The sequence below is a fragment of the Bombus flavifrons genome, chromosome 2 (genome assembly GCF_040668555.2).
Source record: "Bombus flavifrons isolate JBK064 chromosome 2, iyBomFlav1_principal, whole genome shotgun sequence".
Taxonomy (NCBI): Eukaryota; Metazoa; Arthropoda; class Insecta; order Hymenoptera; family Apidae; genus Bombus; species Bombus flavifrons.
Window position 1 is genome coordinate 3,375,620 of NC_138443.1, and position 26,941 is coordinate 3,402,560.

General features: G+C 32.6%; 3 protein-coding genes across 3 annotated transcripts; 1 reads left to right on the forward strand and 2 right to left on the reverse strand.

The window, feature by feature from the left end:
- Nucleotides 1–66: 66 nt before the first annotated feature.
- On the reverse strand, nt 67–2,398 carry LOC138189700 (uncharacterized). The gene is made up of 4 exons (XM_069131817.1): nt 2,372–2,398; nt 2,048–2,210; nt 1,384–1,605; nt 67–1,106 (listed from the first exon to the last, which is right to left on the reverse strand). Exons 1-4 carry the CDS (start codon nt 2,396–2,398, stop codon nt 67–69), a joined length of 1,452 nt encoding a protein of 483 aa, XP_068987918.1.
- Nucleotides 850–14,720, forward strand: LOC138189701 (repetitive organellar protein). The gene is made up of 9 exons (XM_069131818.1): nt 850–1,190; nt 1,508–1,678; nt 6,175–9,201; nt 9,393–9,523; nt 9,615–9,667; nt 9,744–9,925; nt 10,285–10,734; nt 11,043–11,165; nt 12,012–14,720. Exons 3-9 carry the CDS (start codon nt 6,419–6,421, stop codon nt 14,677–14,679), a joined length of 6,390 nt encoding a protein of 2,129 aa, XP_068987919.1. The 5' UTR covers nt 850–1,190; nt 1,508–1,678; nt 6,175–6,418; the 3' UTR covers nt 14,680–14,720.
- Nucleotides 14,721–15,236: 516 nt separating this feature from the next.
- On the reverse strand, nt 15,237–26,178 carry LOC138188706 (hemocyte protein-glutamine gamma-glutamyltransferase). The gene is made up of 8 exons (XM_069130723.1): nt 26,057–26,178; nt 22,116–22,628; nt 21,050–21,276; nt 19,933–20,534; nt 18,628–18,725; nt 17,635–17,925; nt 16,730–16,890; nt 15,237–16,027 (listed from the first exon to the last, which is right to left on the reverse strand). Exons 2-8 carry the CDS (start codon nt 22,588–22,590, stop codon nt 15,740–15,742), a joined length of 2,142 nt encoding a protein of 713 aa, XP_068986824.1. The 5' UTR covers nt 22,591–22,628; nt 26,057–26,178; the 3' UTR covers nt 15,237–15,739.
- Between the last annotated feature and the right edge of the window lie 763 nt (nt 26,179–26,941).

Genomic DNA, 26,941 nt, shown 5'->3' on the forward strand with positions numbered 1-26,941 from the left:
CACAAATATGAATTCAGTTTTATGGAATGTATTTTAGTTTCACTAATATTGCTAATATCTAAAGTTCTACATAGGTTTCAGTGTTCTATCCTTTTTTAGATATTCAGACTGAAGAACACGCATCAAAGCATTTTGAGGATAATTATTACTCAATGCGTGCAAACCCATTTCTATAAAAACATTGTCTCGATGTATAGCTTTAATATTCGTTTGAATGGAAGTATCATAATTTAACACATTATTATGTTCTGTTAAATGATTATCTTCCTTTAATGACGAAATTTTTGTAGTTCCTTCCTCTTTTACTTTTTCACTTCCAATCTCTTCATCCATAATTGTTTGTACAGAACTTTGCATTTGTCTACTTCCCATTCTTTCCACACTCTGTAATGGAGAATCTTCTTCAGAGTTATTAGCAATATCAAATATATCAACAGAATTTATATTCAGCTTTTTCAGTATATCTGATACATCTTCCGGATGGAATTCTAATTCTTTAATTTTTGGTTCCCCTTTATTAACAAAAATTTTTTCTGCTTCACTAATATAATTGCTCAAATATTGTTCAGTATCAGAATTAATCTTTTTTAAATTTTTCCGATTATTTGCACTTGTATTTCGCTTAATAAGATTCGATGGCAAGTTGTTACTTAATTTTGTACTGTTTTTAACATTTTGAAATTCCATATTGGAAAGAAGCGATCTCTTTTCCACTTCTTTATTGGGTATATCTTTTGATGAAACTACGCCTGATAAACTACCTTTTAGCGTGTTTGATAGATCATTCAACGTTCCGTCAACTATTTTTTTATTCTCTTTAGGGAACAACATGTTTTTAACTTTCGCCGCCTTTTCTTCGAAAGATAAATCTGGAGGATCTAAGGCTTTCATTGCACCTCGGTGCAAATATTGGTTTGATTTTGGATCCAAATAGGATTTTTGCATTTTATCTATCTCTTTTGTCATTTTTTCTAGTGTATCATACAATTTTCTCGTTCGGTCACTTGCAAAATTTTTACTTTGCGTCCATTCGCTATTCGAACGTAATGCTTGCCAATCTGATTTTACCTTTTCAACTTCTTGATCAATTTTGCTGACAAGCTTTTCTAGAAAATCAGAATTTTAACATTATTATAATTTGAACGTTTTGATTCTGGCAAAAATCAAATTTATGAAAACTTCATTGAAGTGTACGTATGATATAAATAAATAAAAATAAGTTGGAAATGATCTTTTATTTCTAAATTGGAATCACTTTTTAAAATGGATCTAATTTAAAAAGATGCTAAAAATATACAGAATCGTTAATTTTTTAAAATATTTTATATATTAATTTCAATGCAAGCGTATGTTAATTAAAAATAACTTGCATAAAAATCTTACGTCTATCATTACGAGCTTTAGCCAATCGTAGCTCGTCGCCTATTTCCTGCTTTTTTATCGTAGGTAAATTTGCAATTTTCCCATAATTAGTTATATTTTCATGTCTTGCTGAATTTCTTCGCAGAGTATCGCTACGTGAGCGCAATTTTGGTAACTCTGCCGTGGTATGTGGCCGAACATTGGTGGAATTTTGCGTGTTATTTGTATGTCTGAAAAGCGAATCTGGAAACACAATAAGAAAATATACATCTTTAATTAAAAAGAGAGAAAGAAAGAAATTCATATCACTTGCCAGGTTTGGTCAAATTCTATTTAAAATAAAATAGCTTCCTGTTCTTTTGCAAAGTTATATACAGGGTGGTTGGTAACTGGTGGTACAAGCGGAAAGGGGGTGATTCTACGCGAAAAAAGAAGTCGAAGATATAAAATAAAAATTTTTTTTTTTAATTTTTCCATCGAAACAACGATCTACAGTGAGATCCGTTATAACGTACCGCACGCGTACCGAGCGAAAATTCAAAGTCGATTTTCTCGAAAACAAAGCCTCAAACGAAAAATTTTTATTCTATATTTTCGACTTCTTTTTTCGCGTAGAATCACCCCCTTTCCGCTTGTACCACCAGTTACCAACCACTCTGTATATACGTATATATGTATACTATACCTCCTTCTCCAACATTCAACAGATTTCGAATTCCTTTCGCTGTCGTTGAATTATTGGAAGTGGATGTTGGATTTCCAAATGGATTGAACTCATATATAAAATTATGCGTTGCTGTAATTCTTTTTGGAGTCCTTCTTGTCTTCTTTGGCACGGTTTCTACGGACTATGAATATTTTCCGATATGTTAATAATTTTGAATAAACAATTCATATTAAAACAATAGATGTAAATATATATTCAATATACATAAATATGATAATGGTAGCAAACTGAGAATTAAAAAGTAAACATTTTTTTGGGGAATAATTACATACAGTAACGAACAAGAATATTGTCACAGATTTTCTTCATATTTACACAGATCTTCTTATAAAATTCTGTGTATATCGCTGTAATTTACGTTTCTCTATGCGATGTTTTTATAAAACACGATTATCGAGATTAAAGTTCAAATAAATGTAAAGTTCAACTGTACAATCTATATAAGAATTAATTCTAGCACTTCAAGAAAAAGTAAAATAAATAAGTGATATTAGTCTTGATAATAAGATAATGATTGTAACATCGAAACAAATTTTGCTCCCCTATATGTATTTTCTTTCTGAAGATTTTACACAACTGTACTTCTTATATTTTACAAAATAATTTGGATAAAAAATCTTTCTACAAGGTCACATAGAATTTTATAAGATATGCTGATCCGTGATAATACTTATATTAATATTTATTCATTATTGTATATTGGATACTAATCTCAATATAACATATCTAACTTTCTTTAACCTCCATCCAGCTACCTTTTCTTCGACCGTAGCATCGATATTCGTTCGTGTCTTTTCACACTTAGATTTACTTTGACGAGGAATCGCTTCCGTAGAAACTTGTTTTTCACGAATGCACGACGCAGATTTCGGCGATTCTTTCTTGTTAATTTTGACTAGACGCGGCCTGTGAAATTTCAGAAATCAGTGTTTTCGAAAAACCTACCACCGTTTCATGCAACACCTCATTTTTTCAAAACTCCAATTTCCATTGTTCCCGTACTAACATCACAGACCTTTTTTTCGCTTAATGCATTCGCTTGATCGGCATTACAAAGAAAAGCTTAATTAGTCTTACCGTGAAAGAATGTCTTCTCTAATCTTTATTATATTTCATTTAGAAAACTAAATATTACTTGTTGTAAATGTTCACGCGAGTGTATTCCTCGATGATTATCTCCGGTTTCACGAAGTGTTGAAAATTAAATACGACCTTTCCTCCTTTCTTGTGAAAGATCGGCCCTGTACGAACGCGTTTCCTCTTGGTCGAACTCCAAATCGATCTACACCAACTCTTGCAGTCGCTGAAATACGTTAATTTACTTGTAACACTTATTTTCAATTTCTTATATTTATCTGTCTAATAAAATGGCATCTTATTCAGATAAATATTCCATCACACGTTTGGCAAATTTTTTTATTAAAAACAATAATTTAAATGGTCAATATACAGGGTGGTTGATAACTGGTGGTACAAGCGGAAAGGGAGTGATTCTACGCGAAAAAAGAAGTCGAAAATATAAAATAAAAATTTTTCGTTTGAGGCTTTGTTTTCGAGAAAATCGACTTTGAATTTTCGCTCGGTACGCGTGCACTTCATCACGTCTCGTTATAACGGATCTCACTGTAGATCGTTGTCTCGATTGACGTTATTTTTCTAATTTAAAAAATTTTTTAATTTTTAAATTTTTATTCTATATTTTCGACTTCTTTTTTCGCGTAGAATCACCCCCTTTCCGCTTGTACCGCCAGTTATCAACCACCCTGTATATCTCTATTTCTTTTCCTCTAACAAAAGGTTAGATAAATTTGATGCCTTTAATACGATCTTTTTCTCAGTGGAATTAAAGCGCTTTATGACGAAAAAGGAAAACTCTTTATCTAATATTTTATACTTATACTTTGTATACTTGGCTTTATCGGTTTTCTGCGGAATCTCTCTGTGTTCTATACGTTGCTCTGTTTCTTTAACGAATACGGACAATCCATTGATCCGCTTGCTTTCACGATCATGATCCCCCTCGGTTTCAGGATACAATTGCAAAAATGTTGGAGCGCAGTGCAATCTGGAGCAACTTGGAAATCCTTCGAAAATCCTCGCCAGCTCCAGAAATAGTCCTCCTATTCCGTTTACGTTTTAAGATATAGTCGTTTATTTAATTATCGTTCTGTTTTTAACCTGGTAAAAAATATTGCATCAAAAATGACGTTTACGGAAAACAAAATAAAATTTGCTTTTTATCGATATTTTCACTGCTGTGGGGTTACGATCGCAGCTAGTTTCTCGATTATTAGACAGATTTACGAATATCGTTGAAATATTTCCGATATTATATAGAATTTACACATAAATCATTTTGAATTGCTTTTCTACAATTTTTAGATCGCTTTTTCTAAATAAAAATGGGACTAAAGGTAATAGAACTAATCAATTGACCCAGATATGACCAAGTTTTTTTACTGATATTCTCCAGAGTGATATCTATTTTAGAATGAAAAATGCATGATCTATCTAATAACTTTTATATACTGTTGCGTTTTCTCTTATATTGTACACTTACCTACGTATAATGGTAATGCGATATGTTTCCATGTGATATCGGGTGTTTGCGATAATACGTACCTTACTTCCTGAGATTAACATAAAAACTACGCAGTTTTTATTTCTTTTTTTTTTCACTACGCCACAATTAATTATTAGAACGAATTTTATCACATCGTTGTGTTTTATTACATTGAATAAAAGGATCTTTTCAGCAGATTCTCGATATACGTGTATAATGTCAATATTTCAACATTCTCAACCAAAAGAGTCAATATATATTGTCAATACAATACTGTTAATATTTATTGACAAACCTTATTGTTGTTGAAAACCTTGAAATATTTTTTACAATATTATTGATTGTCCGAATACTGATTATTGATTGTAAATATATCATAGCTTGTAGTATATTTTATTTTATTACACTTTATTATATTTTACTTTGCTTCATTATACTTGTCGAAGATGAAAGGACATCGGAGCCTTCCCTTTGGAACTCCGGGAAAATCCCTTAACACCGTAATCTAGATTCTATCATAGGCGTAATTAAACAATTGCCGTCATTCGATCCGATTGTATTTGTTCGAGATTTGTGATAATGAGCTTGGGCTCGAGGCGCCAACCAGTTGCCGAACGGTTACGGGATGAACGCTTTGTCTGGCAGAGGCATGGAGTAATTCTATAGCTCTCCTTAAAAAGGAAATAGTTGTAACACTCGACAGTAAACATTCCAACGGTCTCTGTCCCGTAGCTTGCCACTTGCAGACCCTATTCTTCGAGTAAGATGATTGCCAGATGTCGATGCGTTTCCACAGTACACGTGCAGCTTTCCCTCGAGGGCGGCTAGCATCTTTTTCTAACCACCGATATGGAGATTGACCAATTAGCCTTTACTAATTTCCCTTACTAATTAATTAATTAGCCAATTTCCCTTACTTTCTGAACGAAGGCTGTCCTCGACGAATCCGATGATCTCGTGTCCCTAGACACACCCCATTGTAGTTTTCCTCTGTGGCATCATCGGGACGGGAAAGTCATTCTCTCTGCCGATCTCATCGACTAAAGAATGACGTCTTTACGACTAGTGATTATTTCACATTTTACCAACAAAGAGTCAGACCTAGATTTTGTGAGCACGTTCATCTATCATCCCGTTGTCCGCGGATTCGTTATTGAACCTAGGATCATTGTCATTAGCTTCTCGAGTATCTAATTACCACGGTTACTTGTCAAATTCTGTAATAATCGTATTTGCACTAGTCGATGTCTTCTCTATCGCATAACGACAATGTGTAATCCAAACGAAGATTCGTTTCACGCCCCTAACCCTAATTCTAATGTAAACCCGACATACTTAATCTTTATGTTGCCTTTTATTATGTCACCATACCGTTATATCACTATACATATTATACTTCATTTATTATACTGCATTTTATTTTTCGTACATCACATAGTAGGATATATGATATATTCTATTTGGTATATAACTTTTTATATAATTACAACTTTTCTAATTTATTCTATACTGCTTTTTGCAGTACATTCATCTAATATGGAACGAAAATGAAGCTCACATCCGCTTTGCAAATGTTACCTATTCGAAATTTAATTAACTACAAAGAACATTTGAAAGCATACATGATGTTCACATATCAAATTTCACATTAACCCTAATCCTGAAATTATGTTCGTCTCGATATAAAATATTTTATTTTTCTTCATCATATCGCTGTTTCCTTTCTGCAACGTGGTAACATTATTATTTGACTGGATTCCGTATGAATGACATCGTCCACGATGCCAAATGATAACAATTCCACGCAAAACGAAGCGTTATTCTACGAAGCACACATGCTCCGAGAAATTCTAAGGATAAACGAGTTGATGATGAAACAGGCTTCTTTAAACGAAGAATTCTATGGTAATACTAAAGTTTTGCCTAAGAGTTGCTCCAAGAATTCCACGAACCAAAATAATTGTTCTGTAGAAAAATTTGTCGACGAAACACACGAAATACATTTTCAAATGACATCGAGTGTCTCTTCGCTGCAAGGGGAAGATGTTTCTTCAAGTACCACTGTGTTTAAGATAGACTCAAAAACATCTTTTAAGAAAACAGTATCCGGAAGTAATCAATTTTCTGAACCCGTTAATTCTTCCAGAAAAGTCACATCTCCTAAACATTCTTTGAATAAAGGTAATCAGCCCTTCGAAGCAAACGTGGAAATTAATGTTGGGTTAGGCCTCCTCGATCCAACGACGCAAGAAAACTGCGTTGGTTCTTCTTTGCAGGAAGAAGATAAAGTTTCTTCGAAGAGAATACGAAATGTAGAGGATAGAGCTATTGGAGGTACGCTTTTTCGTTATCCTTTGGAATTAGTGGAAATTTTCTCGAATAAGAAAGGAAGAAGCGGTGAGAATAATTTAGATACAGGACTCGATATAAATCAGCAAACGTGTTGGATGAGAGTTCTTCCAAAGGAAGATGACGAAGAGTTTAGAATCGTACCCGAGAAAAATCAGATTCCATCGAAGATAAAGTTGAATATATCGAAGAAAGAAATGCATACGATCGATAGCAAAAACGTGGGAAGCGTTAAGCGTGGTGATAATGTTGATGAAATTTCTCGGAAAAGATACACACAGGAAAGTGGTCAAGGCAGTGATGATCCGCAGAAGGAAAGTAACAAAACAAATTGTTTGATTAATGGAAGTTTCCAGAAAGGATGTAGACAGGAAGATGTAATTAGTGGAGATTTACAGGAAAGTCATAGACCAAAGAAAGATGAAACTAGTGAAAATTTTCAGGGAAAATATACGCATGAAAATTGTCGAATGAATGAAAATTTCGAGAAAGAATACGCTGCAAATAATGTTCTAGTTAGTGGAGATTTTCGAAAAAAAGACATACATGACAATGGTCTAATTGACGCAGATTTGCGGACAGGATACATACAAGAAAATAATCAAACTATCGAAGGTTTTCAGGAAAGATGTAAGCAAGAAAATAGTATAGCTGGTGGAGTTTCCAAGAAAAATATATCAGAAAATATCGTCTTTAAATCAACTGAAGATCGAGAAAATCGTATTGCTAACACAAGTCGTTCAGGAATTGGAATAATGCAAATGAATGAACAAAATTACTTAGACGAAGATTCTACATCTTCGTCGGAAAAGATTCAAGCTAATCACGATGTAAATTTGATTACAATTTTCGATGCGATTGAAAAATCGTGCGTAGAGGAAAAGATCGAGAAAAGAGACGGAGAGAATGATATCGACAAATTTGAAGTGTCTAACGATACGCAAAAATATAACGCGAGACAGTCTATTCGTTCGAAATCGTTCAGTCCAAATCATTTGTCTACATTCGAAAATGACGTCCAAGTATTAAAATTACAAAAGTCGTTTGTCGAAGGTGGCGATCCTAACACCATCGAAGACGTACATTCTTTGGAATGTAACAAAGATATGCGTAATGTTGTTTCAACGGAAGAGGAGGATTTATCAGCAAGGAACGAAGAAAATAGCGATGATAAATCAAATAATATTCATTCAATTCCTGCTCTGTCAAGAGTGACAAAAAGTCATGATCTCTTTGCTAATGAAAATTGCTGCAAATTCTTGAGTTCCAGTTCTTCAAAATGCACTGAATTAGCAAATGATGCAACAACAGAGACTGGAGAGAAAAACGTTTTAATTGAGGAAGAAACTTCCGAAGAAAAGCATCGAGACGTCGTTGATTCAATTCCTCTGTCACAGAATTTGAATAATACAGGAAAATTCTGTGCGAAGAATGGCAACCTCAACGCCAGTGAAAACTCAGATTTCTCAAAACTTCATAAGTGTATCGTTAACGTTGACTCTGCAAGAACGGATGTTTCATCCACATTTGAAAAGGAAGATCAAAATGTGAAAGGAAAATGTCAAAAGAATAATTCGAAGATCGATTCGCGTAAATTAGATGCATTTGGAGACAATGAGACTAAACAGTTTTCCATGAACTTGAACGAAAGCACAGCTTCGAAAACAACGTTGCAGCATAACGAATCTAAGGATCTGAAAGATTCAAGAAATCTATCATCCTCAGAAAGCGTAAATCATTTAAAAGAAAAATCGAATCTTCAAGGAAAAGATGCGGACGTAGTCTCGTCGAAAGAGAACAAACTCAAGACGATTGCTGAAAAGCAAGAAAATCAGAAAAGTAACGATACTGATAAGGATGTAATTGTCGACGATAAAAATTTGCCGTGTAGCAAGACTGTTCCATCGTCGATAATCAACGATAAAAATATAGAGGAACGAGATTTTGCAGATTTTGATAAGGAAATTACGAGAATCGCGATTAACGATAAAAATAATGAAATAGCAATGCGAGAATCGAAACGAGATAGTATCAATTACGAGAATATGAACGTATGTAAAACGTTGACGAAAATTCACGAGAGTTTGACGAGCAATTGGCAACGAATGGAACGACTTCGGATGAAATTACAAGTCTCAATTTCCATAGAATCTGTCAATCCGACGGCGATGTTACAATTACTGGACAAAACCATCACTAGGTATCAAATAAAAATGAACGAACGTTTCTTTCGAAATATTAAAATTGTTTCCCATCGATTAGATGATTTTTAAAGCTTTTGCTCAATTTTTATTAAACTTCGATCTTTTTGTTAAACAACGCAAGGACATAAAAAATTTCTATTTACGTTGATTCTACTTTTGGAACAGCTTAAAAAATTACGATAAACAGGTGCAAGAGTTACATTCACGGTTCGAACGATAGCCACGAAGCTGAATTGCAAATGAATAACCTACTGGCGAAATATGTTGTCGAGATGATAAAAATTGTAAAAATTGTTAGAACAACTTTAGAAAATCAAGGTTTGTTTATATGTTTCTTGAAAATCTATTTGATGTAATTTAAAAGTTAATTAGTCATTCATTTTTAAATACGATAAAATTTGTATTACAGAACGAAACGTCGACCAATTAGAATTACTTGAAGGGCATCATTTGAATAAAAAAGTAGTATTTAAAATATAAGAATACCATTTTGCTGCTATTCTTACTTCTAAACAATTGTTTTTTCATAAATTTATAGAGGTTTATTTTGAACGAAACGATTTTAGTTTCAAGATATTGGGTGAACGAAATATTTTGTTTCATCAATTATATTTCATGTTTGGTGGAACACGTAATGTCCGAGAATGAAGAGAAAGAAAATGTCGAGAGATGTAAAATGCCACGTCGTATAGTAAACAGCTCTTCTATTAATGATTCCAAGTAATTTTATAACAGATTTATATAAATAAATATAAATATACTAAATAAATACACAGAACTATTATACTCGGATATAAAGTTGAACAAGTCTTGTTCTTGTTCATCTCTTCATGAGCTAATATTTCAAAAACTCTTATATTATTATATAAATAAAATACATGTTCAATAATTATTTGTACGCGAAGATCTTTAAACATATTGTTTATTCTATAAAGGATAGTCTATACAAATATTTCAAGTTATAATCTTGTCCTCGGTATAATCAGGAAAAAATGATGGAGGAAGAAAATAGACGATAATCATTGCTAGGTAGTATTATTTATAAAATGCCACTTAACAAATGTTAACACACATTTCAGACAAAGAACTGGTACCGTTCGGACAAAGAATATAAAATCAGAGCTTGTGAAAAAGGAAAGCACTGTGGAGACTCAAATGTCGGTAATTTCAAGTCTCGTGAATTCTTTGAAACAGTACAAATTTACGAAACGCTTAAACCCTAGAAGATGTATGGAAAAAGAAGAGCATCTGTATGAAGCGCAGACAACTGTTACCGATAAAAAAATGGCCGACAATTATCGCCATCCAGAAAAAGGGAAACTACCAAAAAAGATAGTGTTGAGTACGAATTCAAATCAGTGCAAACAATCGATGTCTTGTCAGAAGCAACGTGCTTCTAGTAATCAACAACCAGCTTGGAGGCCAGGAGGTGCGGCCAAAATTCCTATTTTTAACAGTGCAACCACGTTGAGCCAGAAAACTCGTCCAGCGATGCATGTCAGAGAAAAAACGTATCCGGAAAATGCAAAGTAAATAATACATTTTTTCCTATTTAACAGAAAATGTTGAAGAATTGCATAGCGAGAAAAACACTTCTAGTGGTTTAGGAAAATTCTGAGTCTAATATTGTAACGCGAAATTACTCACATTTATAATTTTGTATTAATAATGATCTTTCATTTCTCCTTGATCCTTGGATGAAAAGTAGGTCAATTTTGACTTACCGATAATTTATGCTTGTTATTTTCTATCCTATATTCGATTTCGTTATTCGAATTAATGTCTTTAAAATAAGATAATTGATTCATTAATTTAAAAAATGTGTTAAACTTAATAGGACGTCTGCGCATAAACGAGGAGTTTCAATGGACCATATACTTGTAAAGACAAATCTTGCGAATGTCGAGAAAACTATAGACGATAACGGGAAACGAATGACAAAGATGTCCAGTTACATCCAGTAAGAATTTATTATACAGGGTGGTTGGTAACTGGTGGTACAAGTAGAAAGGGGGTGATTCTACGCGAAAAAAGAAGTCGAAAATATAGAATAAAAGTTTTTTTTTTTTATTTTTCCATCGAGACAACGATCTACAGTGAGTTACGTTATGACGAGACGTGATAAATATATTGTTGAACACCGCCGAGTATTTCTTTGGCACCTTACACCAAACACTACCACATATAAAAACACTAAAGTGTAAAGACATAAACATATAAAAACATAAATGCTTCATATAAGACGAGCGCAGATAGAACAATATAAGAAGAAATTCCGAATTAGTTTATAAAATTTCATATACAGGGTGGTTGGTAACTGGTGGTACAAGTAGAAAGGGGGTGATTCTACGCGAAAAAAGAAGTCGAAAATATAGAATAAAAGTTTTTTTTTTTTAATTTTTCCATCGAGACAACGATCTACAGTGAGATCCGTTATAACGAGACGTGATAAAGTGCAGGCGTACCGAACGAAAATTCAAAGTCGATTTTCCCGAAAACAAAGCCTCAAACGAAAAATTTGTATTCTATATTTTCGACTTCTTTTTTCGCGTAGAATCACCCCCTTTCCGCTTGTACCACCAGTTACCAACCACCCTGTATATATTTTTTTCTGTTCAACTAACTACATTGTTTACATGAAACTTTTTGTTTCCTTTGAAAAGAATCATAGCGTCGGTTAAAGACAATACTTCTCATTCTTCTTTATTATATCGTGTTTATACAATTTAGATTCCTAGATTTTCACTTACATTTAGTGTGTGATATAATAAAAATACTTTAACGTTAACGAAAATTATTCATCTAGGGAAGAGAAACATGGACGAGCAGGAAATGAATTTAAGAAGAAGCCGTCTACCGAGGTATATCCACACAAAGATATTGTTCCTAAACTGACCATTGATATTTTGAAAACGACAGGCAAAAGAAGTAGCACAAGCTTGAAGGCCAGCCCCAGAGCGAAACCAAAACCGAAAACATTGCGACATCCATCAAAAAATTTCAGTGAATCGGAAAGGACTGTCTGGGGCATAAAAAATTACACTAACGCGTCAGTGTGTGACATTATTAATAAAAGAGTCACAAGAGAATCGGAAATTCTTCGAGCACTCGAAGAAATTATTAAAGCTACGCCAGAGAAGAACAAAGGAAAAAATGTTGAGAAACCAACGTACTGTTATAAAAATCAAGTTCAAGAGGAAACAAACGAAGTTTTCAAACAACCGAATGAACCGATCACAGTTAAAGAAGAAATAAAAATTAACGAGGAGGAGCCTACGAGGGATATCGATTCTGAGCAATATAAAAAAAGTCAGTTAAACGAAGTACAGTTGAAGGAAAAGTTTCAAGAAGATCGTCAGATGGCGAAGAACTTTTCAGAGAATCTTCCTGAAAATCTTTCGATACCAATTATGCCAAAAAATGTTATTCCTGTTCTAAATACGAGCGTCGAAGAAAATACCAAAAATGTTGCAACAAATGAACGTTTCCAACATTTTCAGTCAAAAGCTCAGTTAAGCGTTGCTTTAGGAACTACTACGAGTTGTGTTGTGGATATTAATTCGAGCTCAGTTGATAGTATCAAAGTAGAAGCTACGAAATCTTGTCAAACTTCTTCCAACGCTATTTCTTCGCCAGATGTTTCAGAACTAAAACAAAAAAGTGAAAAATCCAAAGAGAACGACACTTGTCAAGAGAATGACACTTTCTTCCTCGATAATAACAGAAAGCAACAGAAATGTGATAGTACGGGGTCGAAGATCCTGAATAATCCATCGATTATGAAAAAGGAGAAAACGAGAATAAACTCTCATGCAGTATCATTGAGCATGTTAAAGGAATTCCTTTGTGATCAGGGTATTGACGTTGATTTGATAAATAAAGCTGAAAGATATCTAAAGGATAAACAGAAAACTTGCAAAGGTTTAAAAAAGAAATCTATCAGCTTCGCGGATGTACCTTCTTACATAGAACATAATCGACATTTTGAAAAAAAGACGATTTTGAAGGAAGAACATTCTTGGGAGGAGAAATTGGACAAAAATATCGAAGAAGATATTGAGAAGGATTTAAGAAAAAATATCGGAAAATCTGAAACTTTTATTAACGATGAGAAGGATTTAAATGAAGTTCCTTTGCCAAAAACGAAAGATATTGCTACGTGTACAATTATAAACAATAACGACGCCTATTCTCAAACGGTTATCCATTGTAAGATATCCAAATGTTTGCAGTCTACTCCTGAGAAGGACGCTTTAACGTCGATAGAATTGCAAGCTAGGGGAACGCAAACGGAAGTGGAAGGAAGAAACGCGTGTTCAATGACAGAGTCGCTTAACCGCAGTTCCCCAAAAGCGTTAGGAAAGTCGTATCTTTGCAAGTCTGTAACTATCAAACGTGTAACTGAACTTAAGAAAAAAGATTTAGGATCGAAAATGCGTAAAGATTCAAAAAATTCCAAATCGCAAAACGATTTGCACAAAGATTCCAAAAATGTTTCTACAAAATCTATCGATATAGAGTCTACAGACAGTGAAGAGACGAATAGAATTGAGAAACATTCATCGAAAGAGTGTTCTCGAGTGTTTGAAAATTTATTAAATCAGATGCGCGAGGAATACGATGAATCTTTACCGAATTATAAAAAGGATGACGCGGTGGATGAACTACGTTTCAACGAATCGAAAATATCATTAACATCCAACAGTTCGTCTATGACAATTAAGGAGGAAAGTAAAGAGGAAGGTCAGTCTCCTGTTAGAATAGTTTCCAGTGGAATAGTAGCTGCCCTTCAAGTGGCTGTCATCAGAGCTCGGAACGTGTACAAAGCCCTTGACATTTATAAACGAAGATTAAGCAACAATCTGAAGAAACGAAATAAAGAATCGAGAGGAAAAGAGAAGATAAGTAAAGTTTGTAAAACGTGCGAGGAGGAATCGAAAAGCGTGTCGAGAAGCAGCAGCGTCGTCAAGATAATTTTGCAAAAAAGAGACGACGGTAGAAACGCCGTTATCGAAATATTTAAGGATCTCAGACAAGCGGAAGTTACATCAGCGTTAAGCGAAATATGCTTGGATCGTCGTAGTGATGTCAACAGCGAATCTGAAGAAGACAGTTTTGAGTCTGTTGTTAATTTATCAACGAGTACTTCCTTCAGTGAAGTTAGTTTTAAAACAGTCGACCTGGGAATTCCGAAAAGATCGTCCAGCAGCGTTGTTTTGAGAAATGTGGGATCTTTGATGGGGTTTTTGATAAGCAAGATCGATGATGTAACGTTCGGGAGAATTGAGTGTGTTACAAAAATATCAAATACATGCGAGCCAGAATTTTGCGGAGATATGAGGATGGAAGTTGTGAAAGTGGAAAGACGAGTTTCAGTATTCTCAACAGAGAGTTTATTAATTTTAGTTTACGGCATGTTGTGCTCTGTCGTTTTTTGGTGTTTGAATTTTACCATTAGCTGCGAGGTCTTATGATTTATGGGGTCGTTTTGTGTTGTATTGTTCATTTATATCGTTCTTTTCCTGTTCGAGTTTGTGAATGTTGTATCGTTAGTTCTCTTGTCTACACTTTATATACATTTAGTCTATTGTTAATTACAAAATTTAACAAAAAATAATTTTGTTAAGTAAATGATTGAATTAAAAATATTTAATTAATATTAAGTAAACTTTTCATTTAAATAAAATTGAAATAAGATAATTATACCATCATATACGTCATTCTACGGATAAAAAATGCATAAAAGATAAGAGAATATCATTTATTGGTAGACATTATTAAATATACAAAACTATTTCTTGCTTGTAACAGTATATACCATACATATCAAATAACTCACGAATCAGCGACACACGCTTGGAAACACAAATACTTAAATTTATTAAAAAACAAACGTGCATCAAAATAGAAAAAAGTAAGGAATACAAATTACGTAATGTGATATCATAATTAATGATAATTAATAATATAATATTTTTTTAAATATCACAATATATAATCACATTCTAAATATACATAATTATGCCAAAAGGAATTCATATTACTAAATCGCGGGTGTTTATGCATTTATAAAAAATATAAGAGGTAAAATATACAAACTAAAGTGCACGCTATAATATTTGATAGGTGAAATGAACCTCTAATTAGATTCTATTTCTTTAATATATTCATAGAGTAAAATATTTGTATTCTTAAAAATTATATAAAATATGAATTTCTCCAACAAACATCTACAGCCTAGATATTACTACGCATAATTTTCGTTCATTACGCGTTTAGAACGAAAGCATTTAGAATTTTTATATTATATTAATTTTCGTGACTGATAAAATATATCGTATAGTTTTTCCAGAAACACGCATAAGCATCCAGAGTCTAGTAATGATTGGATGGAACGTGTCCACATTGATATTATACAGGTTTTTAGGTATATACATGCGTTTTTTAATTAATACGTGTCGATATGTGTATATTAATATGCGTTATCTAATCGTAATGAGGATAAAATGTAATATTGTTCGAATTCGGACAATCTTATTCATCCTCATCAAGAACATCGATGGCAGCTGATCCTGTGACATCAACTAGCTCTTTCGAAGTAAATGTGGCAATGATCTTCTGCGCGCCAGCCTTTTGAGGAATTAATTGATGTTCCACGTAGACGTCTTCCTCAGGTTCGATGTCTCTGAACGCTAGAGTCTTGTTCCTTGTTAACCCGGGGCCAGCGTAATTGAACGTACACTGCGTTAACACTCTCTTCAGGGGATTCTTGAATCTAAGACTGATAATCGATGGTTTTCCTACTACAGGTTCGCCGTCGATCTAATATTAATGATAACAAACATTAATTCTAAAATATAATTATTCCAATATTAATTGATTGATGGATTAAAAATTATAAATGCAAGTTTATGCGATGTGCATTATTAGAAGGCCTTAAATGACTTGAGGTATAAAAAGAATGTAACTCTACACATTTACTTGCGTTCATAAATTTATATGTAATTGAGCAACCAAAAAGAATTGAATCTTCAATCTTCAGATATTAAGTTAGATATTTAAATATTGAAACGAACTGGCAATTTTTTAGAATGAATGAAATTTAGTATTGGGAAGGTTATATATATGTATATTATATAGTTCCTGAAACTCATACATATACTATCTTATTTTTCCTCACATTTGGCGTCATGCACACGAAGTTCATAACACTAAGTCAAGATAAATAGAGAGGAAAATAAGCTATTAACAATGCAATTCGTTCTTTGAAATATCGAGAATCGAACTGAGAACCTCCGCGCAGTTATGAACTCAAGCCCAGCCGACCAAGCAGTACTGCTCTATGTATCAGAAGGATGATTGTTGTATTATTTGGAAATTCATTGGCACATTTTTGTCCCCTTATTAGTTTGAATATGAAAGTCTTTACTGTACTTTCCCTTTTTCTTTCAAATATTCAATTTCAATTGGACGAGAATTTCACGTGATTATATCTTGCAAATACAGATCAATCGTTTACTTTACCTTGACCGTGATGCTCGGTTTCAAGACCTGAAAATCATCTTCGTCAGCCCACGTCTGTTTGGTTTCCACGACCGTAGCGATGGAATACAATTTCATATTACAATACTCCACAAGCTTGTCCAAATAATCATCCACTGTAACTCTGAGCTTTAATTGTTCGCCTGAGAATAAATTAGATGTGAGTCATCACGAAAAAATAGGACGAGGAATACATACGAATATCTTCGAAATCATATACTAACCTGATTCATAAAAAGAAATATTTTACTTTAAGAACGTTAAAGAATTACTATGATATACGCATAATCATCATAAATACTGATTGCTTCTTTTTTAATTTGTCATATGTTTGAATCACAGTAATTGAAAAACAAGTAAGCAAATAAATAAATACATAATTCTTAGTAGCAATAATAGAGAAGAGAAGGGCAATACAAAGGGGGAAGAACGACAAGAAGGAAGCACAGCAAGGAGGCAAAAGCCCAAAAGTTGCAATAGATTTTTTTAGTCATTAGTTTTTAGTTTTTAGAGATAGAATAATTAAGGGAGTGCAATATAATAGAGTGGATAAGAGAGGAGGTACATATATAAGAAGCGAAATAGGTATAAGAGATGTGAAACCGAAAGTTCGTCCAAAGCCGAAAGGCATGGACTAAGCAATAACAAATAAATAAATAATAATAACATAATTCTTAGCGATAGTAAGATTCTCAGCTGAATAAAAATCTAACATCTAATAAGAAACCAAATAAAAGTTTCCAGTTCAATGAAAGACATGACATAAAAATTAAATAAAGATTCTAACAACTTGATATAAAATAAAATTCAATAAACGACCTAACTGTTTAAAAGGGATCAGTAAATTATAAAAATCTAAATAAAGGAATAAATAATAATAAACTTACTGGCATGTGGTTGCAGAACGAAGTCACCAGACGCTCTCTTTACCAGATGTGCTTTGATTCCAGTATAGTACACGCTACCAGCAGATAGAACAGCTTGAATAGTACGTATCTGGTTCGATTTATTCTTCATGTTCACTATAACTGCAAATGGTTGTCCGATGTTCACTCGTTCGATATCCACGAGATCGAACTCGACATCTTCCTTCGCAGGTGATGGCAAAGAGTAGAATCTCTTCGCCAGTTCTGTGTTGCGTACGGCTCTGTACAGAGTCAGTCGCTCAACTTCCGTTCCTGAATGCAAATAAATTACCAGAGTTAAAATAATCAATTCGTAACTTTTTATAGAAACTTTTATAAATTCGCAAAGGTGCAATTTTGCAGGATTTGTATGATTTTTTAAAATATGGATGTTCTAGAGAATCGTTAAAGAGTACAGATAAACAGAGTTTAAGAGAATTAAGTAACAGTCTTTATCGTGCTTTTGTAACTATTTTTTAATTACGTGTTATGAAGAATGAAAAATTTATTTCAAAACTGTTTGAAAGATATTGGTGGAATTAGAATAAGTTAGTCAATCTTGAAGTTCAAAGTTCCATTGCATCTAAAGTTCAACGAATTCCACCATAAAAGTTAAAGGAGTTCATTGAGTTTAAATGTTTAAATAGATATAACAGCTTGAAAGATTGATGACAGCCACAGGGGTTTAGATCAGGTCCATTTAAAAATATACGTCTATTCCTATTACTCATACTCATTGACTCCTATCACACTATGTATGTCCGTTCCATATTGTCTGTTTCTACTTTCAGCTCGGTGTATCATCTTTTTCTAATTGTAAGAAAAAGAATTGATAAAGGAATTGTATTGTAGAAGATGCAGATATAAAGAGGGGAAGTTTAAAACAAGTGTAGCGTTAAAAACTTTTTAAACATGTACTGTAATATGCAAAATATTTAAATATCGATGAATATCGTTCAATAGATTCTTATTTACCTTCTTTTGCCTTGTAAATAGATGTTATCTCCTCTCTGTCTCTGTCGCCATTGGGATCGAAAATCCAAGGTGCTTTCGTCAAGATCATCCGGCCAATGCTATCAAAAATAGAAATGGTGATTTAAATTTTCTTCAAATAGAAGAGGAGCATATAAGATATGCTTTTCCATACAAATTGATACATAACAAGTACATTAAGTTTCTTACGTGTTCCATGTCCCCAAGGCCATCGATAACTTATGATAATTAGGCTATTTCTATTATAATTAATTCTAATAAAACTTTCATTTTATATTTACGGTATATCTTTTACTATAATACTTTTTAAGACATTATAATTTTTGCCAATCACGAAATGTGTTAGAGAATGCACGATTAAGAAACGTGGAGTGTATGAATATTTTTCATGTTCCTTAAAGTTACTTAATTAAAAAATACGGTAATAGTCCGATCGATAAATTTGTTTTTCAAATGATTTTGTCATTAACATCGTTCAACATTCCACTTTCCAAAACGCCACGGGACTTAAAGTTATGTCACCATCAGTGAAAGTGGTTTAGAAAATGGTTTTATAATATTCATTGTTATTATATTATTTTATTTTGTAATTTCACTTTATTGCCGTGTTATCAACTGATTCATTTAATAGCAGTTATTAATTCGTAAAATTTAAAAATGTAAAATTGTTTGTAAAATTCCTCTTTTAGGATAAAACAGTCGTGGGAAAGATCTAACTATAGGGGATTTAAAACTAGATTATAAACCAAAGTATTCGAAAAATACGATTGTACAATTCTACGTATCAATTCCTTTCGATTAGCTTTTAACAGTGTGTATATAAACTAATAATATATGCATACTAAAGACATCAAGGTCAAAATTACCACTGCAATCACGATTTTTAACAAGCTGATGAGTCAAAAAGAAAATCGATGCTAGCAGAGTTGGATGTTTATTTTACAATTAACGATTCTGACGACAAAGACGATGACTCTATCGACTTGCTAATGTATTCGTTGGTAATCTTCGTGTCTTATGACATCAGCATACATCAAATTCATATATGAAAAAGATTGATATGATATAAAGATTAATATGATATATACATATCTTTTACTTTTGTGTTATCGGTCATAAGTAGACTGAGCATTTTTATCCAAACTCATACTTTACGTTATTGTATTGTAAATCCGCCAATTTTGTATTCTCTTTTTACAAAATCAATTCTTATTCGAATTGCTTATCAATTAAATCAATTCTTAGTTGAATTGCTGCTCCGAATGGTCTTTTAATACATATACTCACTGATATTTATTACAGTCGATTTTCCTGAATCCCAGCTCGCTCTCAGAATCCTCCATCCACCTCATCAAATCGGCATTCACCGAAGCCAACATGAACGTCACGTCGTAATTATAACCAACGACTCCTTGTTTGATAGCTTCGACAGAAGCTGGTCCGCATTGATATATACCTCCTGAAGGTTCTTGTGGCGTCGCATCGATCGCCTGCCAACCACCATATCCTTTAGGCAAATCTGGTCTAGCCATCCATACGTCGTTCCAAACGTGATAATTCCATATGGAATCTTCGCCTTCGAGATTGTTTGGATCGTAATCAAGTTCCTCATTGTTTTTGGTGTAATAACGATCGACGGAAAGCGAGGCGTTCGCATCGTGGGCCGATACCAAATTTGAAACCACTCTGGACGGTATACCAAGAGCACGACAGACGGTGGTCACAACACCAGCGAATACCCAACATTGTCCGTATTTGACGGAATCGCCTGTCTCTAAGAATTCTTCGAGAATCGGCACGCTACCTGTCCAAGCGGCTGGAGCTGTACCATCAGCGTAGTCACCATCCCAGCGACCGGTAACCACACCTTTGTCGTCGTTGGAATTTACCTGCAAGAAGAGTTGGATTTTTAATAAGCTAGTTAGCATAAGTAGATCGATCAATTATTAGGGGATACTATATGAAAACTGTGATTCTGAAAGAAAGAATAAAAATCAATTATTTGATGGTATAATGAAAGGAGAAAGAAGTTCAGGTTAAGGACTTGACGAACAATTAAGTTTCTTGTCTCAAGATCTTTTGGTATCAGATACAAAAAATATATACGTATATGTTTGATTAAAGGTAATAAGTAATATTTAGGAAATTCCTGGATTAATCGTTGCAAAAATTAGGTAAAATAATAAATAGCAGAAGACGAGTTTGTTACACAAATGAACTGCAATGAAAGATTGAGAAAGAATCAACATTTTTGAAAGAATTGAATTTTGTCGAAGAGAAAGTGTTTATGGTTAATAATATAACCTGACATTTGGTCTAGCTAATGTAACGGGATTTATGTAGAACCGATTTACATTTAGAACTTGCTTCGCTCTACACGTGATTGAATAGCAATCGAACTTACGATTCTCGAAATAGCTCTACACATTTGAACTGGATCCCCTCTGGAATTAGCTTTGATGCCGGATCTTTCTAGCAGCAATTCACAAGATTTAAGCACACAAGCATCGAATTGTCCAAACACCCATTCTCTACCACGTGCACTTCCCCATGAGCCAACCCATATTTTTCCAACATCATTTAGAACATACTCGTCCAACAGCTGCTCATCCTCCATGAATACTAAATCCTCTGAAAATAAAACAAGAATATAACATAAGTTCAGAAAATTTAGAGATTCATGGAATTCTCAAAATTCATAAGATAATATTATTTTATATTATATTATTTTATTATATTAATATTATTCTACATATTTATATAAAAATTAAATTATATTAATACTCCTAAGGTAAGAGTAAGTATAACTGACATAATCAAAGTATAGTTGAAGTATATTATAGCTGTGAATTTAAAAGCATATTTATGATCGGTATATTATATAAAAACTGTGACCAAGTTTAGAAATCAGTTCGGTCTATTTTTCTCGAAAATATACCTATGAAGAGTAATTTTCAAATCGAGTTTTATAAATTATATGTTAATTTGGGATATTAACATTCTCTATTCTAATATTAACTCAAGAACACTAATATTATTCAAAAAATGCATATGGATTCTAGATGTAATGTAAACATTTATGTTAGCTTGTAAATCTGTTTTACGATCTCCCGTTTTTAACGTAATATAATTACATCATTTTTATGCGAAAGATTTTTATTTTCGGAGATGAAACCTTGATCTTTAGAAGAATTTGGCTTATTACCAATTCCTTAAATCCTTTATATCTTTGAAATATCTTTATATTCATTTTGCAATTAAAAGCAATTAAAAGATCAAGCGAAAATAGAAATTTAATTTAATTCTATACTAAATTTAGAGTAAACTAAATAAAATAGTAGCGCCTCCATACGATTATAAAAATTTATTAAAATGAAACGTAATAAATGTTATAAAAATATTATAAAAATGTGCCAATACTTTTTGCTCTTTGTACTCGCTATACTTAAATATCAAACACAATGTCATACCTTTCATCCACGGATTAAAAAGCAGATAAATGTCCTTGTCGTAATTATAGGTATTTGGTTGTTTTTTACTTCCTACGATGGTGGTCTCCACATTTAATTGCCATGTACCAACAGGGCTATCGATAGGGCTTCTTACTTCCGCGGTCAAATCAACGCCATTGGCGCCCACTAAACGAACACCCCATGCCTCCAAATCAGTCAAATAATTGTCTCTATTGGTGATGGTGTTTATTCCTCTGGTTCCTCTAAGAACGTTCGGATTTGGTCCGAAACTAAAGAGCAATCTAACGATATCCGTTTCAGCCACGTATTCTCGATTGAATCTTAAGGCTACATAGAAAGATTGGCCTCTTCTAAGAACAGGAGTCGCTGGTTCAAGATGTACCAATTCGTAGCTGATGGTGTGATGGGCCTTTGCGTTTTCTTTTTCGTAAAGGTGCACCATATCGACGACTAATGCCTCTTCCGACGACATTTTGGCGACTTTGGTGGTTTTTCTTTGGTTGCTTCTGACTAAAAGAAATTGTTAAGAGCATTTATAAATGTCTATACTGAAGAAGGAGAGAGATGAGATGGTAATACGAATAATAAGTTTATAGAAATTTGTGTTTGGAACAAAAGATATGATATTATATCGAGAGATGAGATACTATTGAATATTATGCGATAATTACTATAGTTTTATGTGGTAATCTAGGAGAGGAAACATAAAGCAGTGTCATATACATATGTAAATCGTACACGTATTTCAAGGTGTCGCAACTCGAAACCGTCAAAGTGGAGCAGTAAATTGTGTGCACGTGTATGTTTCGAAATATATAATCTTTAAATAGAAAAATCTTATAAATTGAAATAATCATTTGTAAGTAAATAGATAATTATTAAGTAAAATATATTTATTAATAATACATATATTTACATAAAATAATACTATAAAATAATAATAATACATTACATAAAATAATGGGTTTCTCCAATTACATAAAATAAGGTCGGTAGCAGGTTGATTAGTCAAACTGTATGCGTAATAGCTCAGAAATTTAGTAATAATTTGATAATTCAAGTGATTCATTCAATTTCTGGTATAGTACGAGCTGATAAAAACAATACTACTGAAGCTACTCATCATTGCGAAAAACCATGTGTGGATACATTACTACGCTCGCTAGAAATAACTATGTTCTCATTCATGCTATGTAGTATATCGTAAATTTATGATACTACTTTCATTCATGTCAATGTTTAGGTTCAAGTGCACGTGAAAGAACAGGAAGCATTCTTCACGATAAATTCTTCGAAACCTTACGCATTCGTAACTGGAATGCGAGGAAACGAGAAAAATATGACGGCAATGAGGTTTATACTGAAAAAGAATTGATTTCTTATTTAAAAGAAATCAAGCCGTAAATGTCGAACGATAGCTCCGTAACAATTCTCACCTTGTTTAGAAATTCACTTTCGTACGATGCGTTTGCTATTATGAAAATGTCAAGGTTTTTAATCTATTTCCTCTTGCTTATATTAACTGAAAATTTTAATTTTGGAAGAGTAAAATCTGTTTAAACGTTTATCGTTTCAATTTGATGATGCAACGAATATATAGAATTAAACGTTCGATAAAACGAGAGGCGGTCGAATTTTATCGAAATGCGTAACGATTATATGTATTTATTTTAGTATCACGTAATGCAAAATAAATGTGCGGTGTTATCAACATCCAAATATCTATTGGAGATACATTTTCTTAAATTTTGTCTCTTGAAATTCGCAAGACAAGAATTAAGGGTATTCTGGTCTAGAGGCATGAATTTCGGGCGATTTTTGAAGCTCTGTACAAGCGAAACAAAAAATATTTTTGCTATCCTTCTTTTTAGCATTTGTTTATTGATATTTCGAGATTACGTAAAAAATTCACTGGAAAAGAAAACTCAATATTTAAAAAGTTATGAGCTGGCAAAGTGGGTGCTGCCAAAAAAATGGGGTGTCGTGGCGTGCATGATATCAACCCTTCTGGTCATCTGAGACAAAAAATGCGAACGGATTCTTAATTAGTATGGATGCCGCTATCGTTTGAACCTTGGAAAAGTCAATACAACATTTTTTCACAAAATGACGGCCGTTTGAAAAAAAATTTCTTATTTCGCACGTTTTCTTGACAATTCCGAACGTTTAAAAAATAGTAATATTAAAGATTTTGAGCTGAGCGTGATCCGGACGATAGAGGAGTATATAAGGAATATTCAGACCAAATTTAAAATAAATTGGTTCATTAGAACTTGAGATATCGTGCACGCCAACTCGAAAAAAGTAGTTTCGAGAAAAACGCGATTAAAGTTTTGAGACAAGTTTAATCGGACAACGTCTACCGTCTACTATTCATTTGTTCCGGTCAGACCGGAGCAGATGCCGCGTCACAAAAATGGCTGTAACACATAAAATAATTGAAATTTTGAAAAATCCTTTTAAGGACATATTCTTGAATGTCTAAACTTTGGAAATATGAAAAAAAAAAATTTTCGATTTTTTCAAATTTCTAGACCAGAATACCCCCTTAAATTTTGCATTTCTGTTCCGAATAATACATATTGTTTCAAATTATGTATGTATTTTCTTCCTTGTTTTAATATGAATAATTATAGTTTGCATTTACACGAAAAATTTAAAATTATTACAGTCCACGATTATTACACCCATATTTTCTAGATACGTGACAATGATCACATATAGTATCTTTCTTTATCTGTGTTTCTGTATCTGTATTTCAACGTTATGACTAATAAAAAAATTGAAATTTTAATTTCGTTTTCAAAAACAATTCTGTAAAAAAATGATTATACATATTTACAAAGATAAAAGCTTAATGAATTGCCAAACTTTGGTCATATTTTAAATGTCCATCAAATTAAATCGAACTATTGTAATATTTCATATATCGAATAATAAATATATAACTAATTATATTATTGCAATATTAAATTATAAATATTAACTAAATCAAACGAAACATCCTAAAATTAAAATTATTTCCATAATGAAGTATTTCAGTAATATTGACTAACTAGTACGTCAATGAAAATTTAATTTCTCGTGATTTTAAACGTAGGCACATGTCGAAACCTAAATTGCAGTTTGCATTTCCGAGAATGAACAGTAAAGGTAATCACGAGGCTTTGAGCATGGCAAATAAGCCTTGTCCCCAAATACCAGACGCGTTTTCATTTCCAAGACAGCTCGGAATTTACCTTTGATTCATCCAATTGTTGCGTACATATCCGGGATCGAACCTCAAAACGTGAACTGCCTTATAAAACGGGTGTGTTTCACCCCTGAATGGAATCAACGACTCTCGATTTCTCAGATTTCTCATACCAAAGAGAGACAAATGAATAAATTATGTCATTGGTATAAAGCTAATCTTTATATGTACGTTTTTGTCCATGGATTTAATACTGATAACATTTTAAGAGCAAGTATAATCCGCGTAAACATTCTATGAGATTACGGTAATTCCCAGTTTTTTTTAAAAACTTTCCGTTTTTTGATAAATATATTTGATTCGGCATTTGTACAATAAAATTACGTAATAAATTAAGGCCAATATATTTCAACATATTTTAATATATTTTAATAATAAGTCTCAAGCTGTCATTATGAAAAGTAAGTAGAAAATTTGGTAATTTAGTAAAAAAGTAAAAAAGTGAGTAGAAAATTGTGTATAAAAAGTTAACAAATGAAATATTTAACTAAGAATGCAAACAAAGTAATTTTCTCGTGAATAATTGTTACAACTGTCGATTTAATTTTCCTCCGATCTCGTTCTGTCAAATTAAGGTTAGCAAACATTACAAAAATAAAAAAAAGTTATAAAAATAAATGAGATTACTTTCATAACAGTGCCGTAAAAATAAAAAGGTAGGAAAAATACAGTTTGTTAAACTTACAAATTCGGTCGAAAAATTAAAGACGTTTCTTTGATCCTGGATACAAGGAACGGGCCACCATTAACAACCAACTTACACTCTCTAAACTGACACTCATGTTCTGTCTTTTTATACGAACAGCTTCCTTCAAGCTAACTGCAGTCCCCACTACGGCACGTATGAGCTGCACGTGTACCAGCTTCCGATTTTTCAGCCGCTAATTTTACAAGATATCATCAAGTGATTCTTTTCATTTTAGTCAACAGGTATGACATTAATTTTGTTAAGTCCTTTTTTTCTGTAGAACAATCATGTACCGCAGATAAACATCTTTATATTTTCTTGATAAAATAAAAAAACAAACATTATATAATATAAATCTCAATAAAAAAGTAACTCATTTTCCAAATGCATCACTCGTCAAATAATGTTATTTAAGAAAACATAGAGAAAGTAAATAATAACTAAAATAAAAATGTGATTTGAATACAAATTTATACCAATGATGTCTAATCCTTTTTTATGTATAGTGGTATATACAAAATGTAATCCTATGATTATTGTCATCTATAAAAAGCAAAATGATAAAACTTTTTTCTATTGGAAAAAACTTGTTATTTCATATTAATTTCTTTGTAGGTCATTGCGTTTTCAAAATAGCTGTGCAATTTTTACTTTTTTAAATACTATGGTAGACATTAATCCACTCCAGATGAGATAGACATCTAACACTCACAGCTTGATTTAATCCAAACATTATTAATAGAGTTTCCGATAACAAACATTGAAAATAAAAAAAAATGTATGTACTTAATTCTCGTTTTCATGAATGTCAATAGAAAGGAAATATTAAAGGAATATTATCTTATCGTCTTGACATACATCGCTAATTAGCTCATAATGTAA

Coding starts and splice junctions, on each gene's coding strand:
- LOC138189700 (XM_069131817.1), bottom strand. CDS start 2,398: ATGAAGAAAATCTGTGACAATATTCTT. Junction 2,211..2,371: donor AAATCTGTGACAATATTCTT/GTTCGTTACTGT, acceptor AAATATTCATAG/TCCGTAGAAACCGTGCCAAA. Junction 1,606..2,047: donor GTTGAATGTTGGAGAAGGAG/GTATAGTATACA, acceptor TTGTGTTTCCAG/ATTCGCTTTTCAGACATACA.
- LOC138189701 (XM_069131818.1), top strand. CDS start 6,419: ATGACATCGTCCACGATGCCAAATGATAACAATTCCACGCAAAACGAA. Junction 9,524..9,614: donor AACAACTTTAGAAAATCAAG/GTTTGTTTATAT, acceptor TTTGTATTACAG/AACGAAACGTCGACCAATTA. Junction 9,926..10,284: donor TCTTCTATTAATGATTCCAA/GTAATTTTATAA, acceptor CACACATTTCAG/ACAAAGAACTGGTACCGTTC.
- LOC138188706 (XM_069130723.1), bottom strand. CDS start 22,590: ATGTCGTCGGAAGAGGCATTAGTCGTCGATATGGTGCACCTTTACGAA. Junction 17,926..18,627: donor TATTTACAAGGCAAAAGAAG/GTAAATAAGAAT, acceptor ATTTGCATTCAG/GAACGGAAGTTGAGCGACTG. Junction 16,028..16,729: donor AACCGAGCATCACGGTCAAG/GTAAAGTAAACG, acceptor CATTAATATTAG/ATCGACGGCGAACCTGTAGT.